The sequence below is a fragment of the Giraffa tippelskirchi genome, chromosome 1, assembly GCF_054371585.1.
Source record: "Giraffa tippelskirchi isolate mGirTip1 chromosome 1, T2T-mGirTip1v1.2.pri, whole genome shotgun sequence".
NCBI classification, from domain to species: domain Eukaryota; kingdom Metazoa; phylum Chordata; class Mammalia; order Artiodactyla; family Giraffidae; genus Giraffa; species Giraffa tippelskirchi.
The window spans coordinates 126,353,236-126,368,824 of NC_137275.1; the positions used below are offsets into that span (position 1 = coordinate 126,353,236).

At 46.1% G+C, this 15,589-nt stretch overlaps 2 protein-coding genes across 11 annotated transcripts in view; one reads left to right on the plus strand and one right to left on the minus strand.

The window, feature by feature from the left end:
• LOC145537900 (uncharacterized) overlaps positions 1-15,075 on the minus strand; it is a 303,657-nt gene extending 288,582 nt beyond the window's left edge. For all 4 annotated transcript variants that reach the window (XM_081568860.1, XM_081568837.1, XM_081568849.1 and 1 more), the window contains exon 1: positions 14,995-15,075. In XM_081568860.1, the coding sequence (XP_081424986.1) occupies positions 14,995-15,037 (43 nt within the window). In that variant the 5' untranslated portion in view covers positions 15,038-15,075. The remainder of the gene's footprint in view (positions 1-14,994) is intronic.
• The window catches only part of GALNT7 (polypeptide N-acetylgalactosaminyltransferase 7), a 135,224-nt gene continuing 133,778 nt past the window's right edge, over positions 14,144-15,589 (plus strand). For all 7 annotated transcript variants that reach the window (XM_081568306.1, XM_081568502.1, XM_081568402.1 and 4 more), the window contains exon 1: positions 14,144-14,339. In XM_081568306.1, coding sequence (XP_081424432.1) covers positions 14,214-14,339 — 126 coding nt within the window. In that variant the 5' untranslated portion in view covers positions 14,144-14,213. The remainder of the gene's footprint in view (positions 14,340-15,589) is intronic.

A 15,589-nucleotide genomic window follows, 5' to 3' on the forward strand; every position in this document is an offset into this window, starting at 1 on the left:
TCTTTTTACTTATTTACTTCTCTGCGCCGGGTCTTAGTTGTGGCATGTGGGACCTTAGTTCTCCAACCAAGGATCGAACCCAGGCCCCGTGCCTTGGGAACTCAGAGTCTGAGCCACTGGACCACAAGGGAAGTTCCAAGAATATTTCTTTTTCGATCTCAAACAACAAAAAAAAGATTAAAAGCGCCTCCCAGTTTCCGACCTGTAAGGCAATGCAGAAGAACTGGTGTTTCTTCTTAGGTTTCCTCCTTTCTAATTACTCACGTCTTGGTTCAATAATTAAAATCTACCTGATGGCTGAATCTCCTGATGGGACAATACAGGTAATGGAAGCTCAGTCACATTTAATTGGTCAGAATAACAGACAGCTCAGCCAATGTGTCTACGGTTGTAGGTACTCAGGGAAGGGCTTATTCCCAGAGTCCGTGCCCCACCATGAGTGTGAGTGTTCATCAGTCAGCTCCTGTCCTCAAAACTGCCCAGTCTCTGTAGATAGGATTTGTGCTAAAGATTTCTGTTTTCTTTTTGTTGTTGTTTGTTGTTCTGTTGCTCTTCGGGACCCCAGGGACTGCAGCACTCCAGGCTTCCCTGTTCTTCACTATCTCCTGGAGTCTGCTCAAACTCATGTCCATTGAGTCAATGACGCCATCCAACCATCTCATCCTCTGCTGCCTCCTTCTCCTCCTGCCCTCAGTCTTTCCCGGCGTCAGAGTATTTTCCAAGGAGTCAGCTCTTCGCATCAGGTAGCCAAAGTGTTTGTTTTTAAAATGCAGGAAAAGAAAATCTTGTAGGTTTTTTACCTTAACCTATCTAATGGAGCCTATTAAGTCATCCCCTTGGCTATGGACCTCAGTTTTATTTTGCTGACTTCACCCTGTCTTCCTAGTTTCCACCTCTTAACACTTGGCTTTTTAAAAAGACTTGATAATAATAGCCACAAAGCCAGGAACAACCAGGAAACCACACCCTTGCTTTCAGACAACACATAAATCATCCCAAACAGGTCTCTATCCTGAGAATTTCCCCAGATGTAGATTCTACAATTCCCTCTTTATTTTTATTTGAGTCACAAAACCCAAAGTTTGTATATTTTATCATTGGAAAAGAAATCTGCATCCAAAGTGTGAAATTAATGGCCAGCTTTTGTTGTCACTTATCATCTCTGGCAACAGAATTATTAATATCACCTCAAGACAGTAGCTATGTCTGTATTTTACTCAGGTTAGCTACTTGTAAACCAAAAAATTCCGGTCTTAAAAAAAAACTTTCCGTATGCTAACTAACTTATTTTGTTTTGCCGTAGGAACATTTTATGTCATATCAGTGGGATTCCATTAATGCGATCGGTGTGAGCAAGGAGTATTCACTGTTTCAAAACAAACTGTTAAAAAAATAAGTTAACCTCAGTAAAAGTTTTTCGATAAATAAAATAAAAATAAATTAACTTATATATAGTACCTATTAAACATTCATTTTATGTTCAGCTATTTATGAAATTAACTAGACAAATATGGCATATAATAAGTCAGTTATTTCTAAAGTGTAGTAAAGTTGGGGATAAAATAGATGATTAAGTAGAACATGAATTTTTTAATTCTGATAATTATGTATTACTCTTAATAAGTGTAGAAAAAGTAATACCACAGTCCTGTGATATCACTGGTATCATTGTTTTGTACAAAGCTAAGCTTAACTTTATAAAAGTATATCATTTTAATGGACAATATTAAAGCAATAATATATGTACTATGTGTGTGTTTATGTTCAGTCACTCAGCCATGTCCGACTCTTTTGCGACCCCATGGACTGCAGCCCTCCAGATTCCTCTGTCCTTGGGATTTCCGAGGCAAAGATACTGGATTGGGTTTCCTCTGCCAGGGGATCTTCCTGACCCAGGAATCTAACCCGTGTCTCCTGCGTCTCCTGCATTACGGGCCGATTCTTTACCGTTGAATTTCCTGGGAAACCCACTCAGGCACCTTAGGCTTTGGTTAAAGCCCTAAGGCAAAAGCTGGTTTCTCCTCTCAGCTTAACTTGTCTGCTGAGTCTTTGACATTCAGTTCAGTTCAGTTCAATTCAGTTCAGTCGCTCAGTAGTGTCCGACTCTTTGCGACCCCATGAATTGCAGCACGCCAGGCCTCTCTGTCATATGCAGAGTACATCATGAGAAACGCTGGGCTGGAGGAAACACAAGCTGGAATCAAGACTGCTGGGAGATATATCAATAACCTCAGATATACAGATGACACCACCCTTATGGCAAAAAGTGAAGAAGAACTAAAGAGCCTCTTGATGAAAGTGAAAGAGGAGAGTGAAAAAGTTGGCTTGAAGCTCAATGTTCAGAAAACTAAGATCATGGCATCTGGTCCCATCACTTCATGGGAAATAGATGGGGAAACAGTGGAAACAGTGTCAGACTTTATTTTTTTGGGCTCCAAAATCACTGCTGATGGTGACTGCAGCCATGAAATTAAAAGACGCCTACTCCTTGGAAGGAGGGTTATGGCCAACCTAGATAGCATATTTAAAAGCAGAGACATTACTTTGCCAACAAAAGTCCGTCTAGTTAAGGCTATGGTTTTTCCAGTGGTCACGTATGGATGTGAGAGTTGGACGGTGAAGAAAGCTGAGCGCCGCAGAATTGATGCTCTTGAACTGTGATGTTGGAGAAGACTCTTGAGAGTCCCTTGGACAGCAAGGAGATCCAATCAATCCATCCTAAAGGAGATCAATCCTGGGTGTTCACTGGAAGGACTGATGTTGAAGCTGAAGCTCCAATACTTTGGCCACTTAGATTCTTGATTTTCTTGTTACCCAAGGACACATTTATAGAAAGATCATAAAGGTATTACACATGGTATTTTCAGTTGTTTTCATCAGCTCAGTTGACCCTGCACCTAAACTTCCATTGTTATGTGGGAGATTCTATCTCCAAGCACAGGTTGTCCTGCTTGAAGAGATACTGTACACATGAAAATCTAAACCAGACTGCCGAGTAATGGCTTACAGAGTTTCTTTAAATAATGGGTACTGCCAGAGCCTTTAAAGAGTTTGTTTTACAGGTTATTAATTTAACTACTTACAGAGAGCCTGGAAGCAGCACGACTTCAACGATTTGGAACCATAATAGTTGAAGAATAATCAAAACACATCCATAATCTGACCTATTCTAACCACCTCCACAGTCGGAATTCTTGTCCAAGAGGCTACCATAAGCCCCTGTCTGGATTTTTTAATTACCCTTACCTAACTGGTCCTTGCTTTTATCTTTGTTCCTTTCCTTATTGTGATTGTTGTTCAGCTGCTAAGTCATGTCCAGTTCTTTACAACCCCATGAAATGCAGCACGCCAGGCTTCCCTGTCCTTCACTATCTCCCAGCGTTTGCTCCAACTCATGTCCATTGAGTCAGTCATGCCATCCAACCATCTCATCCTCTGCCACCCCCTTTGCCTCCTGCTCTCAATCTTTCCCAGCATCAGGGTCTTTTTCAATGAGTGAGCTCTTCACATCAGGTAGCCAAAGTGTAGGAGCTTCAGCTTCAGCATCAGTCCTTCCAATGAATATTCAGGACTGATTTCCTTTAGGATTGACTGGTTTGATCTCCCTGGTATCCAAGGGACTTTCAAGAGTATTCTCCAGCACCACAGTTCGAAAGCATCAATCCTTCAGTGCTCAGCCTTCTTTATGGTCCAACTCTCACATCCATACATGACTACTGGAAAAACCATAGCTTAGACTATACAGACTTTTGTTGGAAAAGTGATGGCTCTGCTTTTTAATATGCTAAGTTTGTCATAGCTTTTCTTCCCAGGAGCAAGCATCTTTTAATTTCATAGCAGTCACCATCTGAAGTGATTTGGGAACCCAAGAAAAGAAAATCTGCCACTATTTTCATTTTTCCCCCTTTTATTTGCCAGGAAGTGATGGGACCAGATGCCATGATCTTAGTTTTTTGAATGTTGAGTTTCAGTTCCTTTCCTTACCAATCCCAGAAGCAGAAACTGTGATTCCAAATGGATATGGGTTAGACCAGGCCACCCCTTGGCACTGTCAAGGGCCCCTCATCTCACTCTAAGCTAAAGCCACAGTCGTGACTTAGATCCTAATGCTCTCCCTCACGTTCTCAGCCAAAGCTCTCCTTCCTTCCCTGCTTTTTCCCAAACAAGCAGGAATGTTCTTGCCTCAGGGTCTCTGTAACCTATTGCACTTTCAGCCTGAAGCCACCTCCCCCCAGGCATCCACTGTCTTTTTCCCTCAGCTCTTCAGGTCTTGTCCAGATATTATCTCCTCAATGAGACTGTCTCAGGCTCTTTAAAACTGAAAACTTCCCTCACTCCTGTCCACATTTCAAATCCCATTTCCCTTCATTTCTTTCCATAGCATTTTATCTTCTACTATACCACTTAATGGGTTACCCTGGTGGCACAGTGGTAAAGGTGCATTGGTTGCGCCTGCCAATGCAGGAGACACAAGAGATGCAGGTTCAATTCCTGGCTCAGGGAGATCTCCTGGAAAAGGGAATGGCTACTCACTCCAGTATTCTTGCCTGGAGAACCCATGGACAGAGGAGCCTGGTGGGCTATAGTCCATGAAGTCACAAAAAGTCAGACATGACTGAGCACACATACACGCACATACCACTTAACTAAATGAGTTATTCTTACATGCTCTTAAGATAATACTTGGCACCTAAGTGATATACCAGCATTTGATAGCTATATATAACAATTTATACACCCTGTTTATTGTCAGACAGCGTGACGACTAGGATATCTGCTCCTCTAGTTTACTGCTGTATCCCATAGTCTAGAAAAATGCCAAACACATGGTAGGCTCCAAAAACTGTTGAATGAATAGAAATAGCTATAAATATAAAAGACAACAAAAAGGATTTAGCTTGTTAAAAATCTTTTTTACATAGTTTCAGAAATAGAAGTCGTCCCTAAGACCAAGTTCTCAAAGACCATTCCCCCTACCCGCAAAAAATGGAATTCAAATTCAAATTTCAAAACTCCTTGCAATATGCCAAAAGATACAATTATCTAAAAGACATCATGTGAAATGCCAGGCTGGATGAAGCACAAGCTGGAATCAAGATTGCTGGGAGAGATATCAACAACCTCAGATATACAGATGACACAACCCTTATGGCAGAAAGCGAAGAAGAACTAAAGGGCCTCTTGATGAAAGTGAAAGAGGAGAGTGAAAAAGTTGGCTTAAATCTCAACATTCAGAAAACTAGGATCATGGCATCCAGTCCCATCACTTCATGGCAAATAGATGGAGAAACAATGGAAACAGACAGAATTTATTTTGGGGGGCTCCAGAATACTGCAGATGGTGACTGCAGCCATGAAATTAAAAGACACTTGCTCCTTGGAAGAAAAGCCATGACCAACCTAGACAGCATATTGAAAATCAGAGACATTACTTTGCCAACAAAAGTCCGTCTAGTCAAAGCTATGGTTTTTCCAATAGTCATGTATGGATGTGAGAGTTGGACTATAAAGAAAGCTGAGTGCTGATGAATTGATGCTTTTGAACTGTGGTGTTGGAGAAGACTCTTGAGAGTCCCTTGGACTGCAAGGAGATCCAACCAGTCCATCCTAAAGAAGATCAGTCCTGAATATTCATTGGAAGGACTGATGCTGAAGCTGAAACTCCAATACTTCGGCCACCTGATTCGAAGAACTGACTCATTTGAAAAGACCCTGATGCTGGGAAAGATTGAAGGCGGGAGGAGAAGATGGCAGATGAGATGGTTGGATGGCATCACTGATGTGATGGACATGAGTTTGACTAAGCTTCGGGAGTTGGTGATGGACAGGGAAGCCTGGCCGTGATGCAGTCTATGGGGTCGCAAAGAGGCAGACACGAATGAGTGACTGAACTGAACTAAAATGATCTAAAAGACAGTATTTTTTTCTGCAAAAAGATCTATTTAGCATTGTCCCTGATCAATAACTACAAGAATGCCATATTTCACTCTCAGTTTACATACAGGCCTAGCAGCTCAGATGATAAAGATTCTGCCCAAAATGAGGGAAACCCAGGTTCAATCCCTGGGTTGGGAAGATCCCTTGGAAAAGGGAATGGCAACCCACTCCCGTATTCTTGCCTGGAGAATCCCATGGACAGAGGAGCCTGGCAGGCTATAGTCTATGGGATCGCAGAGTAGGACACGACTGAGCAACTAACACTTTCACTTCACTTTCACCACAATAACACTCATGCATGCCATGTAGCCCCTCAAGTGAAAAATTATACAACCAAAGTTTTAAATGATAGTATTTTGAGCTCTTGTGAAGATCAGCACTCTGGACCCACATCTCCCAGGGTGGCTCTCCAAGTAGTCACTAACAGAGACACACTTTTAAATTAAGAGAAAATCTCCTGTTCATTGTTGTTAGAGAATAACTAAAAGGATGAAATTTCCAGGCATCAGCAAGGTGGGGAATGACATCATTGGAAAACATAAGGCTTACAATTACCAGATATCTACTCTCAATCCTGAGCACAGAATTGACGGTTTTGAACTGTGGTGTTGGAGAAGACTCTTGAGAGTCCCTTGGACTGCAAGGAGGTCCAACCAGTTCATCCCAGAGGAAATCAGTCCTGAATAGTCATTGGAAAGACTGATGCTGAAGCTGAAACTCCAATACTTTGGCCACCTGATGCGAAGAACTGACTCATTTGAAAAGACCCTGATGCTGGGAAAGATTGAGGGCAGAAGGAGAAGGGGATGACAGAGGATGAGATGGTTGGATGGCATCACCGACTCAATGGACATGGGTTTGGGTGGACTCTGGGAGTTGGTGATGGACAGGGAGGCCTGGTGTGCTGCGGTTCACGGGTCGCAAAGTGTAGGACACGACTGAATGACTGAACGGAACTGAACTGAACTCTCAATCCAGGCTTTCCTGGTGACTCAGTGAAAGAGTCCGTATGCCAATGCAGGAGTGCGGATTCAATCCCTGGGTCAGGAAGATACCCTGAAGAAGGAAATGGCAAGTCACTCCAGTATTCTTTCCTGGAAAATCCCATAGACAGAGGAACCTGGTGGGCTACAGTCCATGGGGGCGCAAAGAGTCAGACAGGAGTGAGAGACTAAGTACGCGTGCACACAAACACACCAACACTCAGTTCAGCCTCTAATTCCTGGATCATTTAGGGTACCACTCTGCATACACTGAGCCTGCATGTCAATTTCATTTGTATGCAACTTTGCTTATCTCCTCTACAGTGTATGACATGGCTTCTACGCATAGTCCATTACTAAAAACAGATCAATCTTATTGTAACTAATCAAAACCATTCAGAAGAGGGTGCAAAGTGCTTCTTTGTTGTTCCTATCAAGTGCCTTTGGGGCTGCAGGTTGGAGGAGCAGGAGAATGTCCCCCTTCCTCCTGGGTGTCTTTCTCCTGGTCCATACCTCTTCACGTCTCTGCAGAGACTCTGTTTATCCGGCTACATCCACTGTGGCCCGGCCAGAGAGATTAGGCGAACTGCATTGCCCAGAATCTCAGTTCATTAATATGGAGACCCGATACCTTCAGGACAAACCAGGCTCTGTCTTGGTAATATGGCTGGCCATGGGCTCTGCATTCTGAAAATATTCAGGAGAAAAATTCCAGAAGTTTCCAAAAAGCAAAACTTGAATTTGTCTAGTTAATGGGACCTGTTTAAATAGCATTTATACTCTAATACGTATTACAAGCAATCTAGAGATGATTTAAAACATAAAGGAAGATGTGCAGACATTGGGCTTCTCTGGTGGCTCAGTGGTAAAGAATCTGCCTGCCAAGGCAGGAGACACAGGAGACCTGGGTTCGATCCCTGTGTCAGGAAAATCCCTTGGAGGAAGAAATGGCAACCCACACCAGTATTCTTGCCTGGGAAATCCCATGGATGGAGGAGCCTGGCGGGCTACAGTTCACAGGGTCGCAAAGAGTTGGCTAGGACTATATATGCATGTGTAGAGGTTATATGTAAATATACACCATTTCACATAAGGGACTCGAGCATCTTTGGATTTCGGTCCCAGGAGTCCTGAAACCACTCTGCCTCAGATACAGATGAACAACTGTATTGCTAATTTGTCAAAGCATAACTGTGACACAACAGAGGTGGAGCAGAAAGAAACTCTTGTCAGTAAGAGGCACAGAGAACCCACCTGTCATACATAAAGTGAGAGACTTGTCTAGTCACATTTCTAATTTCCCTTCAAGTATTAAAATTTCATGAAATTAAGGTATGAAATTCACGGAAGAAAGATTCAAGTTCTCAGCAGAGTGTGGTTAAATGACATGAAAAAAGTCTTCAAAACTGAAATTCGTCAAGGTAGAACAACAGTTTGTGCATATAAACTTCCCAGTTGTTGAGCAGACAGGTAGTTTTAGTTTATAATCTAGGAATTACAGCACTCATTGTGGTCAGATAAAAATGTAGAACAGTGAACCCTCCTTCCCCTGCCCCTACATAAGGGCACAGCCACCTACCTCTAAAATACTTTCACAAAACATTTAGATGGTATCGCCTTTTAAGATCTGCTAATTCAAAATGATTAAAGCCCAGGGGAGAAAAAGCACTCCCACCTCTATACGTATTAAGTTGTACAAACACACTGAAACTCATAAAGATTAGCGAAAACAAGTAAAGAACTTCATAGCTGAGGTGAAGCGGGGGGCAGTATGTAGCTTTAGTTTCTAAGATTTTTATTTTTTAGTGACAGAAGTACCTGATATTTTTATTAGTTATAAAAATGATTATGTTATTTTTAATAATGGGCTGTGCCTAGAAGCCTTTTCAGACATTTCAGAGGAGCTGCTGTTGTTCAGTTGTTAGGTTGTTTGACTCTTTGTGACCCCATGGACTGCAGTATGCCAGGCTCCCACGTACTCCACTATCTCCCAGAATTTGCTCAAATATATGTCTATTGAGTCAGTGATGCTATCTAACCATCTCATCCTCTGCCAGCCCCTTCACCTTTTGCGTTCAATCTTTCTCAGCATCAGGCTTTTCCAATGAGTGGGCTCTTTGTATCAGGTGGTCAAAATATTGGAGTTTTGGCTTCAGCAAGAGTCCTTCCAATGAATATTCAGCATTGATTTCCTTTAGGATCGACTGGTTTGATCTCCTTGCTGTCCATGCATATAAATTGCACACAAATAAAGAAACTGAGGTATAGACTGCAGAGAGATTATGCAGAGAGAGGACCCCGAATGATCTAAGAGTTAGAGGCTGGAAGGGGAGTAGATAACTGCTAATTTCAAATCTTTTACTTCCCATTTACGTCATAGTGCAGGGATTCCCAGGTGGTGCTAGTGGTAAAGAACCCACCTGCCAATGGAGATGCAAGAGACTCAGGTTTGATCCTTGAGTAGGGAAGAGCCCCTAGAGAAAGGCATGGCAACCTGTATTCTTGCCTGGAGAATCCCATGGCATGGAGAGCCTGGTGGGCTACAGCCCATGGGATTGCAAAGAGTTGGAAACAGCTGAAGTGACTTAGCATGCACGCATGTCATACTGCATCTTGCTGATGCCCAGAAAATTCACCTTTTCTTCAGTTGCTTTCTAACAAGGATATTTTCTACTTCCGTACATATGTGCAGCGCATCTTCTATCACACAGTGATTCCAAATTTGCTTAAAACATAGAGTGAACTTGTGAAACAAAGCATGTGTGAATTTGCTTTCACTTCCTGGCTCCCAGCAGAGCAGGTCCTGTGTGTCAGGCACTGCATATATCTGGGAAGACAACACCAGGCGAGGAAATGGCCTGATGGGGTCACAGACCACTGGGTAAGCAATGTTAAGGCTGAGCCCTACATGCCATGACCAAATGTGGACGGGGGCTTGGAGAGCATGCGGCGAGGGCTGGGGTCTAAAGAGAATTGGAGCATTCTGGAAGAATGGATGTATAAACTGATTCTGAAGGATGCTTGGGAGTTTGGTGGGAGATAGTTGGTTTTAAAACCAAGAGAGTGTTCCAAGTAAGGGAATAACTGCGTTATCATTATGATCCCAGAAAAAAAAAGAGAACTTGACTGTGGATGTAGCAGAGGCAGGCTTGCTATGGTCTTTGGAGTAAATTGAGAGGTTTGGGCTTAATTCTAAGAGCAAAAAGAGAAGCTGCTGAAGGAGTTCCAAACAAGAGTGTTAGGAGATAGAATGTGTTTCATTCACCACTTAAATAAACGGTCAAGTCAGAACAGCCCTTCTGAATTGTGGAGTCTGAAAACAGCCCTGGCTCCCAGAGAGGCGGTATTCTATGGCATTCAATCTAAAAGTGTTTTTAAATAAGCATTTATGCCTTCACAACACTGTAGGAGACCATTAACTTCATCAAATGGAAGCCCAGTGACAATAGTCTTTATTCCAGATGAGCACAACTCAGGAATTACCCATCTTTTTAAACTTATTACAGAAATAGTATTCCATGCCGGGGTGGGGGGTTGGGGGGCGAGGGGGAATATATAGAGGCAGAATTTGACTTGGTTGTATTCCACACAAGAATAGAAATTTAAAAGTCTCAACCACCTATTAACATCACAGGTCAATTTCAGAATTTCAAAACTGGAAGGGGTGTTCAAGATTTTTTGGTCCAACGCCTTCATTTTAGAGGTGAAGACCGTACACAGAGTATTTCCTTGCAATATAATCAGAAATGAGCAATTATTTAAGATCTGGATTCTTTTTGAAAAACTTCAGCATAGCATAATGGTAACTGAATTACTACAAATGCTAAGAGAAAAAAAGGAGTATGCTGATTTCCAACGCTGTTCTTAAGCCTCCGAAGCCCCTGGCCTCCTATTATTTACACCTTTGCGTGGCCCTTTCCACAATGCACCAGAGTGCAGCTTCTGGAGTCTTCTCTCTCTTTCTTTCCCTCTTTCCCTCCCTATCATTCCCTCTGGAGGAAGCCTGATGCCTCGTCTTAAGCAGCCCCGTGACAAGCGTCCCACAGTAGCCAGGGAGGCCTGCCTTTAGGCCTTGGGGGTGAACTTGGAGGCAGATTCCTCCAGGTAGAACTAAGCAATGACCGCAGCCCCAGCTGACAGCCTGGCAACAACTTCAGGAGAGACCCTGAGCCAGGACCATCCAGCTGAGCCAGGACCTCCCAGCTGGGAGGAGGGTCTCAGAGTCAGTCTGGACTCCTGACCCTCAGAACTGTGTGAAACAGTCAGAGTTTGTTGTTTTAAAACCCCAAATTTGAAGGTAATTTGTTATGCAGTAAGAGATAACTTTGGGCTTCCCTGGTGGCTCAGTGGTAAAGAAACTGCCTGCAATGCAGGAGCCTCAGGTTCGATCCCTGGGTCGGGAAGATCCCTTGGAGAAGGAATTGGCAAACCACTCTAGCCTGGAGAGTCCCATGGACAGAGGAGCCTAGCAGGCTACAGTTTGTAGGATCGAAAAGAGATGGAAATGACTGACTAAACAACAATTGCAATAGTATTCATTAAAAAAAAAAAGAATTATACCCCCCCACACTGGGACTTGCCCCATTCCTCTATCTGAACTTATATTTGCATATGTACTTGACCTCCATTACACCTTTTGACAATGTAGTAAGGTGGTACTGTAATCACTATTGGGCAGATAAGAGCCCTAGGTTCAGAGAGGTTAACTGACCCTGACCTAAGCTGTGGACACATAGCTCATTTTCTTAGCAGAGCTGTGTCAATTCTGCTGAGGCAGCCTGGCTGCAAATGTTGCCAATAGGCATGTATTTTATACTTTGAGTTTCTTTTAAACATTGTTAAGGCTCAGAGGAACTGTGGGCTTTTACAGCTACACACCCACTGGTCAACTTCTAATTTTGTGTCCTTTCACACATATTTTAAGTTCTCTGTGCAAAACATACAGGGGATAACACGGTCTTCTCTGAATACCATTTCTGCCCCAAACTCCTTCTGTTCACCTTAGCAAGCAATAAGGACCAATTTCAGTGTGCACACCTGCCTGACTATGCTCATAACAGTACAAATAAAGATTCCTGTTTTCCTAATAATCAAAAACTGTCTCCTCTGACTGTGAAAATGAGAGCACAAATGAGAGGTTTCATTACTCCTGGTGGACCTTAGCTGCTGATTTCAAATGGAATTATTCCCTCATGTGATTGGGGTAAGACCCCTTGAAGGTCACCTCCTCCAAGCCCAGACTGTCTAGGGGAGGCAGTTTTGTGGAGGAATCCTCCTCATTTGTAAACAGCCCAAGTGCGGTCTAGAAATGATCCTGTTCCCGCTTTCCAGTTATCTAAGACATCGGTCCCCAATCTTTTGGGTGCCAGGGACTGGTTTTGTGGAAGACAATTTTTCCATGGACTAGGGTGGGGAGAGCGATGATTTGGGAATGATTAAAGTGCATTACGTTTATTGTGCATTCTATTTCTATTATTATTACATCAGCTCTGCCTCAGATCATCAGGCATTAGAATCCAGAGGTTGAGGAACTCTGATCTAAATAAAGCTTTCCCCAAGCACACCTTCCTTTCACTGTTTCTCCGAAGGTGGTGCACAGATGAGCTGAGTCAGAGTCACCTAGGTACAGGTAATGCCTAGGTCCCCACACGAACCTGAATTGACCCAGGAGTGGGTGGTAACCTTCTCCATGACCTAGATGATACATACTTTCATTAATTAAATATTTCAGGTCTTTTTCATTAAAAAAAAAAAAAGGTCTTCAGCAAAGTCTCCCTTGTCCTATAGGAAAAGCAACTGGTTTTGATTTAAGCAGTTGATAAAAATGCTGAGTCAGACAGTGATTTGTATTCAAGCCCTGACAGTACTCCAGGTGCTATATGTACTGAGCTGACATGCATTACTGTGCACAATTATCCAGCCAAGAACAAACCTGACCATACTGTCATCCATTCTACATTTCCCGCTGTTGTTCAGTGCAAATATTGTGTGGAAATTCTGACATGAGGGCATCTATGGAATTCCTCAATGTACTAGGTACTGTAACCAAGTCATGAAGCATATGGAGTTAGTCTGGTCAAATTCTTCATCTAGCCTGATGATTCAAATTCTCTATGTCATTCTAGAGATTTGAACAACCTTGTTTTAAAAATACTTGTTTTAAAGTACCTGCAAGTAAGAGACAAATTTTATTAACAGGAAGAAGTATCCATCTTTATCATCCCCAAACTTAGGATAAGGTATCAAACAAACTGTTCAGCTTGCATTAGGCAATTAGGCTATCTCACACGGATAACATAATCATGTGCACTCAGCGGTGAGGTGACTGACATCTTTATTGGGAGACAGGGGGCACAAAAATTATTTCCTCTGGGTGGGGCATGTGAGTAAACATTTGTCAATATCCCTTCCTGGGTAATGTAAGTTTCAGGCAGAAAGGCTTTTAAAAAACACAAATCAAGGAACCTCCATGAGTGGCAAAAATCGGGACTGAATCAGGAGGCGATGAGGGTGGAGTATTGTTTTTAAGCCCCTCCCCCCAAATCCTCGGTCCTGGGGATATACAAAACTGAGCCCTTGAACAAGGTATTGCTGATTTCACACCAGGCTGGCTTTCTTCTAATTAGCTCGAGACAGGGCGACGACGTACAACGCGTCCGCTTTCCAAGAGAGCTTCTGCGGTCCGGTGATATCTGCACATCACACCGGGCCTGGCGGTTACAAATCCACCTCCTTAAGGAGCCGTGTGAAGAAGCGAGAACGATCAATAAGAAAAAAATCCTCCCGGCTATAAATCAGCCACGTGGAGCTGCGGCAGCAGCTGCAGCCCCGACTTCCTGGTTCCCTTCCTGCCGGCCCCGCGGCGGGGGCTGGGGGAATGGGGTTGGGGGGACAGGCGTTAAGGCCGGAGTTACGGCCCCAATGCACAATAAAAGTTGGAGACCCGGGCAGCTTTTAAGTGCTGAACGGCTGGGGCTGAGGCTGAGGACAGCCCTGGGCAAGAGTGTAAGTTAGTCAGTCGCGAGGCAGCAGGACCCGGAGGGGTCGAGCGGACAGCGGCGGAGCGGGGACTGCAGACCCGGCGGCGGGGAGGGAGTGAGGGAGGGGAGGGGCGGCCCGTCCGGTGAGGGGAGTTCCGGATCGGCGGCGGGGAGGGCGGCCGCCGGGCGGCGGGGGCGGGCGGAGGCGGCGAGCGCGGAGGGGGAAGGAGGGAGGGGAGGGGCGGAGAGGGGAGTGGAGAGCGGTGGCGGCGGCGGCTGCGCCGGGCTGTGCGCCTCTCGCCGCCGGAGGAAGATGAGGCTGAAGATCGGGCTCCTCTTACGCAGTTTGCTGGTGGTGGGCAGCTTCCTGGGGCTGGTGGTCCTCTGGTCCTCCCTGTCCCCGCGGCCGGACGAGCCGAGCCCGCTGAGCAGGATGAGGGTGAGTGACCCGCCCGCCCCCCTCCGGCGGCGGCGACCTGCAACTTGTTTTGTTCGCGCGCTTGGCGGGAGCTGGGGCGGTGGGTCGCGCGCGGGCTCCGCAGGTGGCGCGGCGGGTTGGGGGCCCCGAGCCCGGCCCCTGCCTCCCCGCCCCACGCTGCGGCGGAGCCTCCGCGGCCGCCTCCGCGCTGGGACCGCGGGCGGGAGCAGAAGAGGGCCGGGCCGGGACCGGGACGGCGGCGGCGGCCGGGGACGCCGGGCTGGTCCGGGCCGCGGCCTGTGGCGCGTGCAGGCCTGACGGAGGCGAGGGGCCGCGGCTGCGGCCGCCGCCATCGCCCGGTGCGGACCAGGCCCCGGGGTCCGGCAGCTGCCGCCCCCGCGCGTCTCGGGCGCTCCCCGGCTGCTCGGCCCTCGGCGCCCCCCACCGACCGCCGGTATGGGAGCGCGCGGCCCCGCCCCCGGCTCCGAGAAGAGCGCCGCCCCCTATGCTCAGGCGCCGAGACCGGCGATGAGCGGCCGAGGCCTCGCCCGGGACTAGCCTCCCTCGCCCACCCCCGGGACCCCCAGTCCCGGAGCCCCTCCCCCGGCCGCCCCGTCGGGCCGGAACACCCCTTTCCCCACCCCTCCCCAGGCTCCGGCCGAGCGCCCAAACTAACTTGAGCCGTCGCCGCCCGACGCTCCCCAGCGGTGGGGCTCCATCGGCGCCCTGGGACGTAGGTGATCGCTGACCCTGCCGCGCCCCCCGTTTCGGCCGCGCCCCTCCTTCCCGGGGGCGGGGGACGACCAGGCCGCGGCGGGGCGGGGCAGGGGGCCGAGGGTGGGGTGGGAGACGTGCCGCTTCCAGCGCCTTCTGCAAATAGCATCTGCATTGCATCCAAGGTGTCCCCTTTATTAACTTTCCTTCTGGAAAGTTAGTGTCTGGAAGTTGAGTGAGAAGGCATCCTTTCAACACTAAGAATCGTAGGAAGAAATTTCCTTATCGGCCCTGCCCCTGTGATGGGGTTAGATTTCTTCTTGAGATGTAGTCTAAAGTTGTAGCGTCTATTTGAAGACTTAATGGCACTGGGATCTCTGTAACGTCTTGGAGGGGTGGGGGGTTTCCCTTGAAGTCATTTAAATTAAGGATAATAAAAAGTACCCAGTTTTCCTTTTGAATGTGTTTGTGGTTTTAAGCCCCTCAGCTCTCGTGGAGTGATGGTGACCTCCTTATGATTTTGCTTTCAAAATGACTTACAAAGGACGACCGAATAC